The 15,736-nt window shown below is 45.2% G+C and overlaps 1 protein-coding gene across 2 annotated transcripts in view; it reads left to right on the forward strand.

Moving 5' to 3' along the window:
• PRAG1 (PEAK1 related, kinase-activating pseudokinase 1) overlaps window positions 1-12,955 on the forward strand; it is a 57,250-nt gene extending 44,295 nt beyond the window's left edge. For both annotated transcript variants that reach the window (XM_070742171.1, XM_070742172.1), the window contains exons 5-7: window positions 3,162-3,280; window positions 7,267-8,003; window positions 11,602-12,955. In XM_070742171.1, the coding sequence (XP_070598272.1) occupies window positions 3,162-3,280; window positions 7,267-8,003; window positions 11,602-12,621 (1,876 nt within the window). In that variant the 3' untranslated portion in view covers window positions 12,622-12,955. The remainder of the gene's footprint in view (window positions 1-3,161; window positions 3,281-7,266; window positions 8,004-11,601) is intronic.
• Window positions 12,956-15,736: the final 2,781 nt, after the last annotated feature.

The following is a 15,736-nucleotide window of genomic DNA, read 5'->3' on the forward strand; positions in this document are numbered from 1 at the left end:
TTGAGAGAACCAGAGTGGTCCATGTGATGAACCTGTGGGTGTGCGGGCGAAGGATGAACCTTAACCTAGATGGAGAACTGTAGGAAAAGTTAGTATCAGGTTGACTATAGTTTGTGACCAACGTGGCTGTTAATAAATTGGAACTTGGAAGAAAGCCAAGGTTTGGACTCTGGTTTATTTCTCTGATGTTATTTGGAACGCTGACAGTATTTTATTCTTAGTGGACAAGACCCTTTCTGCAATTGAGTAGATTCCCAAAGGTTTACAGAGGAGAATTAGAATGGCAAGAGTTTTAGGAGATGACCTAGGAGCAATATTTCCTGTTGAATGAGACTTTATGAATAGCTGGGGATGACTGTGTTTAATACACAGTCAAGATGTTTGGACTGAGGAAACACAAGTTCTACTCCTGTACCTTGGGGGGAAATGAATTACCGTATTTTTTGCTCTATAAGACACACCTGCTGATAAGACGCACCTAGATTTTAGAGGTTCGGGGGGGTGCTGGGAAGCCCCCCAGGCCGGCTGTGATCTTTTAAAACAGCTGCGCCGCTTCTCAGCTGACTCCTGAAGCGCGGAAGTTCACCTTTGGCTTTTGGCTTCAGGAGTCAGCTGAGAAGCGGCGCGGCTGTTTTAAAAGATCGCAGCTGGCCTGGGGGGCTTCCCAGCACCCCCCCGAACCCGGGTTGGGGGCTCGGGGGGTGCTGGAAAGCCCCCCAGGCCGGCTGTGATCTTTTAAAACAGCCGCGCCGCTTCTCAGCTGGCTCCTGAAGCGCGGAAGTTCGCTTTTGGCTTCAGGAGTCAGCTGGGAAGCGGCGCGGCTGTTTTAAAAGATCGCAGCCGGCCTGGTGGGCTTTCCAGCACACACACCCCGAACCCCCTACTCGGAACCGCGTTCAGACGATTCCCCCCCCTGTCCCCGTCCCCGCGCCTACCGCGCACCGCTCGCCTTCCCGGGCAGCCCGACACGCCGGATCGCTCGCTCCCTCGCACGTCCCGCCCGCCGCCAAGCCCCGCCCGCCGCCAGGCTCCTTCCATCCACTCAGTCCCGGCGGCCGCTTTCCCGGGACGCAGGCGGAGCTGCTGCTCCAGTTCGCTGCCAGTACTGTAGTATCCAGCTTGCACGCATTAATCGCTTTTCCATTGTTTCCTATGGGAAACAATGTTTCGACATACGAGCTTTTCGACTCACGAGCCTCCTTCCGGCACCAATTAAATTCGTATGTCGAGGTTCTACTGTATATCGCCGCCCCCCCTCTGCTCCAGCGCCTCCCCCCCCCTCCCTGCCTGCATCTTCGCTCCATAAGACGGGGCTGATTTTTCATCCTACTTTGGGAGGAAAAAAACTGCGTCTTATGGAGCGAAAAATACGGTATATATATTTTCTCTGAGAAGGGAGGGAAGGAAGGAATTCACCACTAATTGTATCATCCCAACTCCACTCTGCCCTGTCCAAAAATAAAGTGGGTAGTGAACTTGGGCCAGTCACTTTCTTTCAGTTCTAAAAAGAAGGCAATGGCAAACCACTTTGGGAGGGTGGAACTTGCCCCAAAACTGCAAGGATTTGCCCAGGCAATCTCCAAAATTCAGAGAAATTTGAACAGGAAAAAAAACCCAACTTCCTCAGAGTTATATATCCCCCTGTGGGATCTGATTGGTCACATCCCAGCGACCAATCAGATCTCACAGGCTTGGCCTCCTCCCAAGTCCCGTCAATCAAACAGTGTCAGCTGGTGGGACCCCGGGGAAGAGCCTTCTCTGTGGGGGCTCCGATTTTCTTAGAACCAACTTCCTCCAGAGATGCGCAACACCCCCACCCTCCTTGCCTTCCGAAAGGCCTTAAAAACACGGCTTTGCCACCAAGCCTGGGGCCATTGAGTAAACAACACACTGCTCCATCCCAAATTGATGAACGGTTAGTAGATGAATGTTTTTATGATTAATGTTTTATTATGACAAAGGTTTTTTAATGAATGATTGACGAGTGGATGTTTTAAATTCATGGGTTTTACTTATTGTATGTTTTTATCCTTGTAGGCCACCCTGAGTCCATTGAAGAAAGACGGCTTATAAATCTAATCAATTCAATTCGATAGGATAGCCCTTAAACTGTCATCTATCCAGAGACTGACAAATTTAGTACAGTGATACCTCGTCTTACAAACCCCTCGTCATAGAAACTTTTCGAGATACAAACTCGGGGTTTAAGATTTTTTTGCCTCTTCTTCCAAACTATTTTCACCTTACAAACCCAAGCTGCCGCGACTGGGATGCCTCGCCTCCGGACTTCTGTTGCCAGCGAAGCGCCCGTTTTTGCGCTGCTGGGATTCCCTGAGGCTCCCCTCCATGGGAAACCCCACCTCCGGACTTCTGTGTTTTTGTGATGCTGCAGGGGAATCCCAGCATCGCAAAAATGGGTGCTTCGCTGGCAACAGAAGTCCGGAGGTGGGGTTTCTCAGCGAGGGGAGCCTCAGCAAAATTGCAGCATCACAAAAACATGGAAGTCCGGAGGTGGGGTTTTGAGGACTTCCGTGTTTTTGCGATGCTGCAATTTCGCTGAGGCTCCCCTTGCTGGGAAACCCCACCTCTGGACTTCCATTGCCAGTTAAGCGCCCGTTTTTGCGCTGCTGTGATTCCCCTACTGGGATTCCCCTGCAGTATCACAAAAACACAGAAGTCCGGAGGTGGGGTTTCCCATGGAGGGGAGCCTCAGAGGAATCCCAGCAGCACAAAAACGGGCGCTTCGTCTGGCAAAAGGGGTGAGTTTTGGGCTTGCATGCATGATTCGCTTTTCCATTGATTCCTATGGGAAACGTTGTTTCATCTTACAAACGTTTCACTTTACAAACCTCATCCCGGAACCAATTAAGTTCGTAAGACGAGGTATCACTGTACTTTCTTAAGTTTATAAATATACCTCTACACCTTTATCTGTCTGTTTCTTTTTATGTCTTTTTGTAAGTAGCCACTTTGTTTGTATGTACTACATCGTGAACAAAATAGGGACAAGAGAAATAGACAGATACAAATGGGAGCAAATCTAGCAAAATCGAGGGGCTCTCAAACAGACCTACTATAATTCTTCAAAAGCAACTTATCTATTGCATATAGTATGTTCACCATATTTTATGGCATATCCCCCCCCCCTCCAATATTTCTAGGCGTCATCTACAAACAACAAAAAATGGTGAACTGGAGCAGCTCAACAGTGATTCTACTGAGAACCTCAGGGGATCAACAGCCAGCTTGAATTTGGATACAAATCCACTCGGCAGTGGAGGTACTTAAATCTTGTGTATGATTATGTAAGAAACATATTCGGCGGATGAAATGTTTTGTACTTTGCATTTCTTCAGTTGACCCAAAAACAAACTTGTCCTATAAAATCAGCCTGCCACTTGAGAGCCATTTTTGGGGAAGACTATATGCTTATGGTCATTTATAAAGCTTGTTGATTCACGAGTCAGGGAGGTATTACAGGGATGCAAGAACACCGGTCAGTAGTGAAGTAATAATACAGCTTATTCATTTATTTATTTATTTATTCGAAACATTTACCTGATCGCCCAACTCAAACAGCAAAATTCTAGGCCACAAAATCGTTTAGAAAAAATGTAGAAGGAAATTAATATCACTAAGGTAAAGGTAAAGGTTCCCCTCGCATATATGTGCTAGTCATTCACGACTCTAGGGGGCAGTGTTCATTTATTTGTTTATTTGTTTGTTTATTTATTTATTTATTTAATGCGTATGCCACACCTCTCCACAGACTCGGGACGGCTCACAACAGCAACAGAAAAACAGTGTGAAATACAAATTCAATAACTAGAAAGCTAAAAACCCATAATTTAAAAAAACATTCACACAACATACCATACATAAACAGTATAGGCCTGGGGAAGATATTTCAGTTCCCCCATGCCTGACGACAGGTGGGTCTTAAGGAGTTTGCGAAAGGCAAAGAGGGTGGGGGCTGTTCTAATCTCAGGGGGGAGCTGTTTCCAGAGGGTCGGGGCCACCACAGAGAAGGCTCTTCCCCTGGGACCCGCCAAACGACATTGTTTGGTCGACGGGACCCAGAGAAGGCCAACTCTGTGGGACCTAATCGGTCACTGGGATTCGTGCGGCAGAAGGCGGTCCCGGAGATATTCTGGTCCGATGCCATTTCATTTCCGTTTCAAAGCCAAAGAGCCAGCACTGTCCAAAGATGTCTCTGTGGTCATGTGGCCAGAATAACTAAATGCCAAAGGCACACGGAATGCTGTTACCTTCCCATCAAAATTGGTCCTTATTTTTCTACCTGCATTTTTACATGCTTTCGAACTGCTAGGCTGGTAGAAGCTGGGACAAGTAACAGGAGCTCATTCTATTCCCCGGCGCTAGGGATTCGAGCCACTGAACTGCTGATCTTTCTGATCAACAAGCTCAGCGTCTTTAGCCATTGAGCCTCGGCATCGCTATTACTACTACAGGCTAAAACAATTAACTGGCAATCGGAATGTAAAATATATTATAATTCACCAACTGGGAATTCTGCTCATTTGATCTAAGAATCTAGGAAAAGGCCCAGATCTTACCTACCTTTCTAAAGACCTGCAGGATTAGGAGCCAACCCTACATCAAGAGGGTCACTGTTCGAAAGGAAGGCATCATCAGCCCCCTGAAAAACTATAGATGTTATTTCTTCCTCAGCTAAATGTAAATTCTGTTTTCCATATTTTTGGTATATATCGCTATGAGGTGCAAAAACCTTTTCTAGGGTGCTTATGTAAAGTGCCAGTAATGGATTTTTCCATTTGTTTCTTGCCCTTTGCAAATTGAGAATGTGCTGCAGGGAGGAAGAGTATTGATAGGCAAGCAAGGTGTCCTTTAATAAAAAAAAATTATCCAGCCTTATTTTTTAATTGAGGAATTTATGAGAAGCTTCTGAAGACCCACTAGCATAGTGACATAGCATAAAAGTCATAAAATAAAAATACATTTTCCCCAACTTAGTAATTGCCTAATTAGGTGGTAGAGCACACTACAGAATTGATTGTCATCATTAGAAATTCATTCATTTGGCTTGCATTGGCTGCCGATCAGTTTCCAGTCACAATTCAAAGTATTGGTCATGACCTTTAAAGCCCTACATGGCATTGGACCAGATTACCTCCGGAAACGCCTGCTACCGCACGAATCCCAGCAACCAATAAGGTTCCACAGAGTTGGCCTTCTCCGGGTCCCATCGACTAAACAATGTCGTTTGGCGGCCCCAGGGGAAGAGCCTTTTCTGTGGCGGCCCCAGCCCTCTGGAACCAACTCCCCCCGGAGATTAGAACTGCCCCCACCCTCCCTGCCTTTCGTAAACTACTCAAGACTCACTTATACCGCCAGGCATGGGGGAGTTAAAGTTATGCATAGTATGTTTGTGTGTATGTTTGGTTTTAAAATAAGGGTTTTTAGTTGTTTTATTATTGGATTGTTACATGCTGTTTTTATCATTGTTGTTAGCCGCCCCGGGTCTACGGAGAGGGGCGGCATACAAATCCAATAAATAGATAAATAGATAAATAAATAAATAAATAAAATAAATAAATAAATAAAATAAATTTATACAGCTGTCCATCTCACAATTAAGTGACTCTGGATATAATTGTAATTAGCCATTCCCACACAGTTTTCCCAAACAGTTAAAGATAGCTTGCTATATAACTACCTGATTTTCTGTATGATACTTGCAAATCAATGCATAATGTGAAACTAGGAAAAGCAAGCATATTCCTAACCTGTGAATTTAATGTGAGAAAGAAAATGTTCTTAATTCCAGAAACTTAGTGTGGAAAGCATATATTGTTTTTTTTAAATGCCATGCGTCATCCAACTTTGGTTTTTCAGTAGGTAATGCTGAGCAGGCATGCTTTTTACCAAATTGTCATATGGCTGACTGTCTGCTTAAACATTTACCTGGCAGTCAGTGCTCACCTATATGACAAAATGTCATTGATCTTCAAAACATTGTGTGGCATTGACTTCTACCTTTCAGTAGTGTTTCCTTATTTTGCTTAGTGGTTCATTTCCCATATATGTCAGTTTATTATACAGTGATCCCCCGGGTATTGCGCTCCCGATCATTGCGAAACGGCTATATGGCGATTTTTGAACCCGGAAGTAAAAACACCATCTGCGCATGCGCACCCTTTTTTTCTATGGGCACGCATGCGTAGATGGCGCCGGACAGATCAGCTGCTGGGCGGCTTCCCTGGGTCTTCCCCCTCTTGCTGGCGGGAGGGCGAAGCCCCCCCCAGCACCCGCTCGCCCGCCGTTCGCCCGGCCACCCGCCGTTCGCCGCTCGCCCGCCCTTCGCCCGGCCACCCGCCGTTCGCCCGGCTCGCCCGCCGTTCGCCACTCGCCCGCCCTTTGCCCGGCCACCCGCCGTTCGCATCGCTGCTCGCCCCGGCCACCCGGGTTCGTTTGGCTTCGGGACATGCCGGCGGTGACGTTTTAAAACAGCCGCGCGGTTTACCAACTGAGTCCCGAAGTTCGCCTTTGACTTCGGGACTCAGTTGGTAAACCGCGCGGCTGTTTTAAAACGTCGCCGCCGGCATGTCCCGAAGCCAAACGAACCCGGGTGGCCGGGCGAGCAGCGAGCCCGCCCTTCGCCCGGCCACCCGCCATTCGTTCGCCGGGTTAGGGGTCCGGGGGGTGCTGGCAAGCCCCCCCATGCCGGCGGCGACGTTTTAAAACAGCCGCGCGGCTTCCCAATGCGTCCCGAAGACAAACGCGGAAGTTCGCCTTTGACGTTTGTCTTCGGGACTCAGTTGGCAAGCCGCGCGGCTGTTTTAAAACGTCGCCGCCGGCATGGGGGGCTTCCTAGCAGCCCCCCAAACCCGGGTTGGGGGTCCGGGGGGTGCTGGCAAGCCCCCCATGCCGGCGGCGACGTTTTAAAACAGCCGCGCGGCCCCCAATCTTCGGCTCCTCGCTAGCGCTGCGGAAGTAAAAACACCATCTGCGCATGCGCAGATGGTGTTTTTACTTCCGCAGCGCTACTTCGCTAAAACCCGATCATTGCTAGGGGTCCTGGAACGGAACCCTCGCAATGATCGGGGGATCACTGTACTCTTAGATTAGTACGCCCATATGAATATACATATGTTATACTTAGTTTCCACTACATAATTCGTTGGAAATGTACTTTGAACTTTACCCTCTTGATATAATTGTCTTTATCTACGCTGCCAAGATTTTCTGGTTGATAATTATCTTACTTGTCTCTATACGTTTTAGGAGAATTGTGCAAAATGAGTGTTCTTCCCTCCATCCATACCGAGAAACCTGCCTTGCCTTCCGTTCACTTTTCTGCATGCTTGACTGAAAGCACGGCACCGTGCAAAACTGTGGAGCCACCCCCTCTGCCCCAGAAGAAGACTGTCAGCAGAGCTCTTTCATCACCTGATGGGTTTTACTGGGGCTCATCCTCTCCGTCTAAAGCAGCCGTCTTCCCGAGCTTCAAGCTGAACTCCAGCCAGTCAGAAAGTAACGTCTGCATCCAAGAAAAATCTCTCGTTTGCTCTAACTTGGGAATCAACCCTCATACAGTTTCCTCCTCTGAGTCTCTGGGAAAAAACTTCGTGGGGTCCACAACTTCTCCGTTCCCAGGTTCTGCTAAGAACAGCAGCCTTTGTGGCTTTCAGGATAGAAACCTTCCGTCTCGTTCCTTGTCACAGCACAGTATCTCCACCCAGGTCTCCTCAGGTTCTGGCCTTCATAACCTCTTCGGCAACATCAACAGCAAAGAAGGAGTGTATACCAAGTTAGGAGGACTCTATGCGGAATCCTTGCGCCGCCTGGTCTCCAAATGTGAAGAGTATTTTATGCACGATCAAAAAAGCGAGCTGCGTTTCAGTGAGAACTACTGGCCTTTCTTCAAACTTACATGCAACACACCATGCTGTAATGCGGGAGATGCGGTGTATTTCTGTGCAACATGTGCCAAGGATCCTTTGAGCACTTACGCAGTGAAAGTAAGTAGTTGAAGAATATCATTTTGTAATGTAGGGGGTTAAGAAACATGCCTGGTATAACCCCCCCTTCCAGGAAATGTATCACGCCAAGAGTTCATTCAGCTAAAGTCAGAGCCAAGAAGCCCATCCTGCAAAGTCCTTTTTGTCTTTGTGGCACTTCAAATAACTAGAGGAGGAGACAACTCTCCAGAAGCAATGCAAAGATCCAGAGAGCAGGTGCCAGAGAGCAGGTAAACCTAGAACTAAGGAGACATTTCTGAACAGTGAGAACAATTAACCAATGGAGCGGTCTGCCTTCAGAAGTTGTGGGTGGCTCCATTACTGGAGGCTTTTAAGAAAAGATTAGGTAGCCTTGTGTCCAGAATGATATAGGGTCTTCTGACTGAGCAGTGAGTGGGTTAGATGAAAAGACCTCCAAGGTCCCTCTCAAGTCTGTTGTTCTGTTATCTCGAGGTTTGCATGATGATTTTTTAAAAAGTTCCATATGATTACTTAGGTGGAAATTCTCATCAGCTGCAAAGGCTTTTAGCTGGTCTCTTGTTGCTAGGAAAAGATATTTGTCACTAGCCTGGAGAATTTTACTAGCTCTAAAAATGTGTCTCCTAAAGTCATTGTTGAGTGGCTTTGCTCGAGGTGAAATAGAAGCAGATCCTGAGACCTTGAGAATATCATCGGTTTCTTTTGCTTTGCCTGTGTAATTAGTCAAATAATTGTCACTAGTCTGATTTAAATGGTGGAATTAGTTGGTCTCCTTCAAAATTCCTGAAATAAATGGCCTGGAACTTTTTTTTTTTTAAGGTTTCTGGAACCTAGGATAAAACAAATATACCATCAACTTTTTTTATTTTTTTATTCTGATCAAAATACTTTGGGCTTCTGTTTGAGGTCTTTTTGGAGATTTTACCTAGATCTTCTCATTGTTCCCATCACTGCTTCCTAATATGATTGGATTGCTTGTTTGTTTGTACCAGGACTATGATTAAGTATTGTACCTTATGATTCTTGACAAACTTATCTTTTCTTTTATGCACACTGAGAGCATATGCACTAAAGACAAATCCTTTGTGTGTCCAATCTCACTTGTCCAATAAAAATTCTATTATTTTCTCTATTCAACAATTCCTTTCCATTGGCAAAGTTCAGGAGCAAATAGCAGCTAGCAGGATCAAGCCCATTGAGAAACCAATGTGGATTAAAAAGTGAGCTTCAATAAAAACAGAAGTACAGGGAATAATTAATTCCAAAATGCCAAGTTAGAACAAATAGAAATTTGAAGTGAGAAAAAAACCCTCTCATATACTATCATCAAAAAAGGAGAATTTCTGGACCTATGCCAGTGTGCTCGGCACTAACATTCTCCTCCTTTTAACAGGAAAGTGCAGAGTCTGGTGTCAGGCCAAGAGGGTGTGTGTAGCTGGGATTGTTGCCCTGGCATCCCTTGTAGTGCCAGGAGAGTAGAACAATGAGGAAGCAAGTCTTGACCCTCCTAACATCATTTGAGCATGAACTGGTGCCAAGAACGTCATGAGGCCCTAAATTCCTGTGATTCATGAGAATCCTCCATGGATGCAAATGAGTCATCCTTCATTCGGCCATGTAGGGCAGGACTTCCAGAACCTTCCGGTGCTCACCAGAAAGCCTGGGGCAGTTGCCACCTTCCTTCTGGCTGTTGGTTTTGTAAGTTTTTAAAGGATGCCCTGGCATAATTTAACACCCTTAAGTAAAAATGAACTTTAAAAACAAAGAGGATATTTTCAAATTATTTCACTCACATAATTTTCATTGTCGCTTCTTGATCTTAGTTCCACACACGGTTATATCTTTTCAATCTAAAGAGACTGTAGATGGTTTTAGTCACTTTATAAAGAAAGTCAAGAACCTGCATTGCTTCAGTTCCGTTGATCTCTTTTGCCTTTTGTGGATTGTGGCCTTAATTTTCAATGCCGAGCACGAAGTGTTGTCTGCATGGGTGCCAGTTTCACAAAAGGCAAGGGCTTGGCTCTCCTGTCAGTCAAGCAATCGGATGGCTTGTATTCACAATGGGTGTTTAAAATAGAGTGTGTGATTGCTAGGAGAGGAAATATGCCTTTTTGTGTGGTGTTCATTGCAGACCACACGTGTGTATGCCTCTGTTACAGAATGTGTCTTCATTGTCTCAGACCAGCACTGTAGCTTCATAAGGCTGAGTCCAGAAAACTAAGAACCAAGTTAGTGTGTGGGAAAATCTAGTTATTCGCTGCTTAAATATTTGATTGATTGGCACGTTTCAGGACTTAGTCACTGAGATAAATAATTTTCCCAGGTGCCTCTCTTATTCAACCATGTGAATGTGAATTACACTTTTTTCCCCTGTTCAGTTGTGTCAGATTCTTGGAAACTGACTAAAACAAGTTCCTGCTGTTTTCCTGGCAAGGTTTTTCAGAAGTGGTCTGCCTATGGACAAGAGGACATGATTGGCCCAAGGTCACAAGCTGACTTTGAGCCCAAGGCAGGACTAAAACTCACAGGCTCCCAGTTTTTAGCCAGATACCATCATTATTACAGACGACTGTTCTTTAGAACACTGGCCTCCAACCTTTTGGCCACCAGGGACCGGTTCTATGGAGATAGGTTTTTCCATGGATGGGGGGGGGGGGGGTATAGTTTTGGGTGCGGTCTGCATCCCACGGATGAGGCTTTGCCTTTTTGTGCAACTCAGTTTCTGGCATGCTGCAGCCCAGTGCTGGTCCCAGGTGTTGGGAACCAGTGCTTAACATAGTATCATAAGGGGGGGGGGGGGGTTGGAATAGCCTAGAGACAGGTTGTCTCCATTTAGATTAGATTTACAGAAAGGGAATGGGGATGAGAAAAACCTAAGGAGTAAGCCAGTACCAGTGGATTCACATCTAAATTACTCAGTAGAGGTCAAGTAATATGAAAACTAGGAGGGTCCCTCCAGTTCTGACCCTTCCTCACCTTCGGCTCAATCGTAACTCCCTGTCCTAGCAGTGATTGGCTGCTCATGCTGTAAAGGTATTTGGAATTCAATTTATATCAGACTCAGTAACCATGGTACAAATACAGTGGTTCTCAACCTTTCTAATGCCGTGACTCCTTAATACAGTTTATCCTGTTGTGGTGACCCCCAACAATAAGTCTAGTGCCAATTCTTCCAACAGAGCTTCAAGCTGATTGGCAGGAAGGTCAGAGGGGCACCCGCACTGTGAACTCCTGATTGGTCAGATTGTAATATGTTCCAAGCTGCCAGAATAGAAGCTTTAGTTCTTACACCATGGGAAATTTGTCTTTTCCCACGGTCTTAGGTGACCCCCCGTGAAACAGTCATTCGATCCCCAAAAGGGTCCCAACCCACTGATACAAAATCTAAAACATACCTGGGAACCATAGGCTAAACTATCTGAAATTGCTCTTTAGTTCAAAACTTCTCTAGATACCTCTTTCATGACTCAGCTGTTTTCCATTCAGCTGCATGTATATCTGTTTGCTTGCTAATTGCTTTAGGGAATATCTTTGCCTCTGAAGCCATTTCTTTGTTTACTAATCAGTTTCCAGATGTTAGTGACATTTTCAATCTTTGCTTGTACTTTTTTCCTCTTAGATATGCACATACCAAGACATTAAAGCTGCAGCATCCTGTATTAGCCCTTCTATCCCCGTTCACTTCAATATCCAGCAGGACTGTGGGCATTTTGTAGCCACTGTGCCCTCCAGCATGGTGAAGACGGCTTCCGTGGACAGCCAGTGTCCTTCCCACGCTGCCAATGAGCAAGAATGTGTGGTGGTCATTACCCGCGAAGTGCCACACCAGACTGCGGCTGACTTTGTGAGAGTCGCTGAAACTTCCCATAAAGATGAGCCGGACCAGTATGAGAGGAGAGTGTGTTTCCTGCTGCTACAGCTTTGCAACGGGTTGGAGCACCTTAAGGAGCACAACGTCATCCACAGAGACCTCTGCCTAGAAAACCTGCTGCTGGTGCACTGCAGACCTTTCAAAGGCTGTGGCAGGACCAAAAACGACAAGCATCTGCCAAGGCTCCTCATCACCAATTTTTTGAAAGCCATGCAAAAGCCAGGCACCGGCGAATCCAAAGCGAAAAAGAACCAGGCCCGGTTAGCTCCGGAGATTGTATCCGCCTCCCAGTTCAAAAAGTTTGACGAATTCCAAACCGGCATTCTCATCTATGAGCTTCTGCACCAGCCGAACCCATTTGAAGTCCAGACCCGTCTCAGAGAACAAGGGTACAACCAGGGCGACCTCCCTGCCCTTCCTAACCTTTCCATTTATTCCAGTGGGCTCCAGAAGCTTGCACATTTGCTCCTGGAAGCGGACCCGGTCAGACGTATCCACATCACAGAAGCAAAGCGGATCCTTCAGTGCCTGCTTTGGGGTCCTCGGAAAGACATAGCAGATCAGCCACTAAAGCACAAGGAAGCCCTTCATGGAGCCCTTCAGAACTGGGTTGACATGAAACGGGCTTTGTTAATGATGAAGTTTGCCGAGAGGGCAGTGGATGCGCAGCACAGCGTCCAGCTGGAGGACTGGCTCTGTTGCCAGTATCTGGCCTCTGCAAATCCCTCCTCCCTCTTTAAGTCTCTGAAACTTCTTCACCTGCTCTGATCCTGTAGCATTTTCAAAGCTGACATTGGTCCTGGCAGAATCTGCCTTGAGAGTGCACTAGGAGTTGGCTCTATTGAAAGGGGTGCACACCCCACATTTTTCCTTTGTGTAACATTACCTGACCAATTTTTTTTTTTTAAAAAAAAGACCATGCATTCTATGCAGTCATTGTGAATGTTATAAAAATGTAAACAGTATTATCTAGATTCCACCTCTAAGTAATTCTTGAAAGCCCCTTTAAAGTGTTTTCCCCCCCAACCCCAATTTGAAGGAGTTGTTCTTGTAAGATGTTTTGTTGTTATTTTCATATGAAATAGATTTAAGTTAAAAACAACATCGGCCTTTTTGTTTTATTTCTGCGGGTTAAAGGGGGAAAAAATCCAGGGAGAACTGCACAGCCGGGTCCTGACAAAGCTGCCTTGAAATTGCATCTTACTAAACCACTGAAACCGGTTCTTTCAGTCTTGTTCTAATTCCATCTTGGATGTTTGGGTTGTGATGTGCTTAGTACAGTATTTCTCAAGCTGATGCTAGCTGGGGAATTCTGGGAGTTGAAGTCCATACATTATTACATACATACATTCGCCCATGTTTCTTCAACACTCCGTGGCTTGCATTGGCTGCCGATCAGTTTCCGGTCACAATTCAAAGTGTTGGTCATGACCTTTAAAGCCCTACATGGCATTGGACCAGATTACCTCCAGAACCGCCTGCTACCGCACCAATCCCAGCGACTGATAAGGTCCCACAGAGTTGGCCTTCTCCGGGTCCCATCGACTAAACAATGTCGTTTGGCGGGCCCCAGAGGAAGAGCTTTCTCTGTGGCGGCCCCAGCTCTCTGGAACCAACTCCCACCGGAGATTAGAACTGCCCCCACCCTCCCTGTCTTTCGTAAACTACTCAAGACTCATTTATACCGCCAGGCATGGGGGAGTTGAGATAGCCTTTCTCCCTAGGCCATTACAAGTTATGCATGGTATGTTTGTGTGTATGTTTGGTTTTATAATAGGGGTTTTAGTTGTTTTTTATTATTGGATTGTACATGTTGTTTTTATTATTGTTGTTAGCCGCCCCGAGTCTACGGAGAGGGGCGGCATACAAATCCAATAAATTATTATTATTATTATTATTATTATTATTATTATTATTATTATTATTATTAAAGTTGCTAAGGGTTGAGAGAAACTGGCTTAGAGAATACAAGGCAGGGGAAATATGGGATCTTTCAGAGGAGAGGAAAAATAGAAAGTTGAACAATAGGAAAATCTCTTTGAAGTAAGCTTCGGAACCATATTTCAGGCAGCCCATATACACTGAAATACAATTATCCCAATGCAAGGTGAGACTATAATGGAATTCCTGGGAGGACAATCTCCTGACACCATCATTAGCTCCTGTTTAGACAGGAGTGGAATTGTTGTAAAATGTGCCTCCGATCCCTATTATTTGCAAGCAGAAGAGCATTCGGGCAACATAGTACCTTCCCCACAGGTCTGGGTTATATTCTTAATTACTCCGTGTGATATTTCTTTGGGATTGTTCTCTTCTTGTTAAACAAGATTCTCTTCCTACCTTTCTGTTGAACATGGAAATAATCTCTTGGCACAGCAACGTTTCCCCATCTGACCGAGTTTCTTTTACTGTGATTCTGAACACAGTAATCATTGCAAGGGCAGAAGAAACCTAATCTGCCTGATTCCCCAACGTCCTTTGAACCAACTCCTTCATTTATGCCTCAGTTGAAACCACATGTGGTTATGTTGGGCTCGCTTAGCAATTTTGGGTTTATATATAGATTATCTATTTCTAAATTTCTTGAATTGGGATCTCATAAGTTTCAAAGTGCAATGCAGAGACTGCATAGAGCTGCTCAAGCCCGTGTTTCAAAAACCCTGTGGCCTTCTCAACAATGTCTAGCTACAAATGCTTATGGTGCATGGCACACTTATAAATTATGATGTATTCCCCAGAATCCAAAAGGATAATGAATTCTCTCTATAAAACACCTATCTTTTTTGTTCATATGTATAATACAGACCCATCTAGTTCATGTTCCAGTTTATCATGGAACACAAATTGTGGTCCCCACTGCCATCATTCAGGGATACATACAGCCTCTAGTCTCCCCTGGTATAAACAATGTTGACTAAACAATGTGGTCTGGTGGGACCCAGGGGAAGAGCCTTCTCTGTGGCGGCCCCGACCCTCTGCAACCAGCTCCCCCCAGAGATTAGGATTGCTCCCACCCTCCTTGCCTTTCGTAAACTTCTTAAAACCCACCTCTGCCGTCAGGCATGGGGGAACTGAGACATCTCCCCCTGGCCTATATAATTTATGCATGGTATGTTTGTGTGTATGTCTGTTTTTTAAATAAGGGGTTTTTAGAGACTTTTTAATATTACATTTGTGATATATTGCTCGTATTATTGTTGTGAGCCGCCCCGAGTCTGCGGAGAGGGGCGGCATACAAATCTAATTAATAATAATAATAATAATAATAATAATAATAATAATAATAATAATATAGGAGGAGTGAACCACCCTCTGAAAAGTTTAACAGTTCTATCAGGCTTCTCATGTGCATTATGCATAGAAAGTGGAATTCATAAGAGATTTTGCAGTTACTCAGACTATTCTCTGTAATAGAAAGTGCAGATGTTTGTTGTGCAGTGTAGTATCCATATAGCACCTGAGCTATGTAAATAGCACAATCTTGCCGCGTACCTAGAGTGAATGCCTATGATCTGATACATAACATCTCTACAATATCCGTCCTGAGATCTTTGAGGAAGCGATGAAGCCCCAGCAGCCATATTGTTTACAGAAGGCAGTGAGGAACAATGTAAGATTTATACCACCAGCTTTGTAATGTAAAGAACAGCAGGATCTGGTTTCTTAGTCATGCTATGATTGGTTTGGATACCTTCCCATTTTCCTTTACTAATCTCCTATAACTCAATACTACTGGAAAGGATTGAAAGGAAAAGCCATGTTGTAAAAGAGACAATTTCAATTCTTATTCCATATGTTTTCTTTTGGGGGCCAAAATCAGACCAAGTGGCACCAAACAGGGCCTTCAGGGTACTTCTTGTTGACCCCAGGCACGTTTAAAACT

Source organism: Erythrolamprus reginae, chromosome 2 (assembly GCF_031021105.1).
Source record: "Erythrolamprus reginae isolate rEryReg1 chromosome 2, rEryReg1.hap1, whole genome shotgun sequence".
NCBI lineage: Eukaryota > Metazoa > Chordata > Lepidosauria > Squamata > Dipsadidae > Erythrolamprus > Erythrolamprus reginae.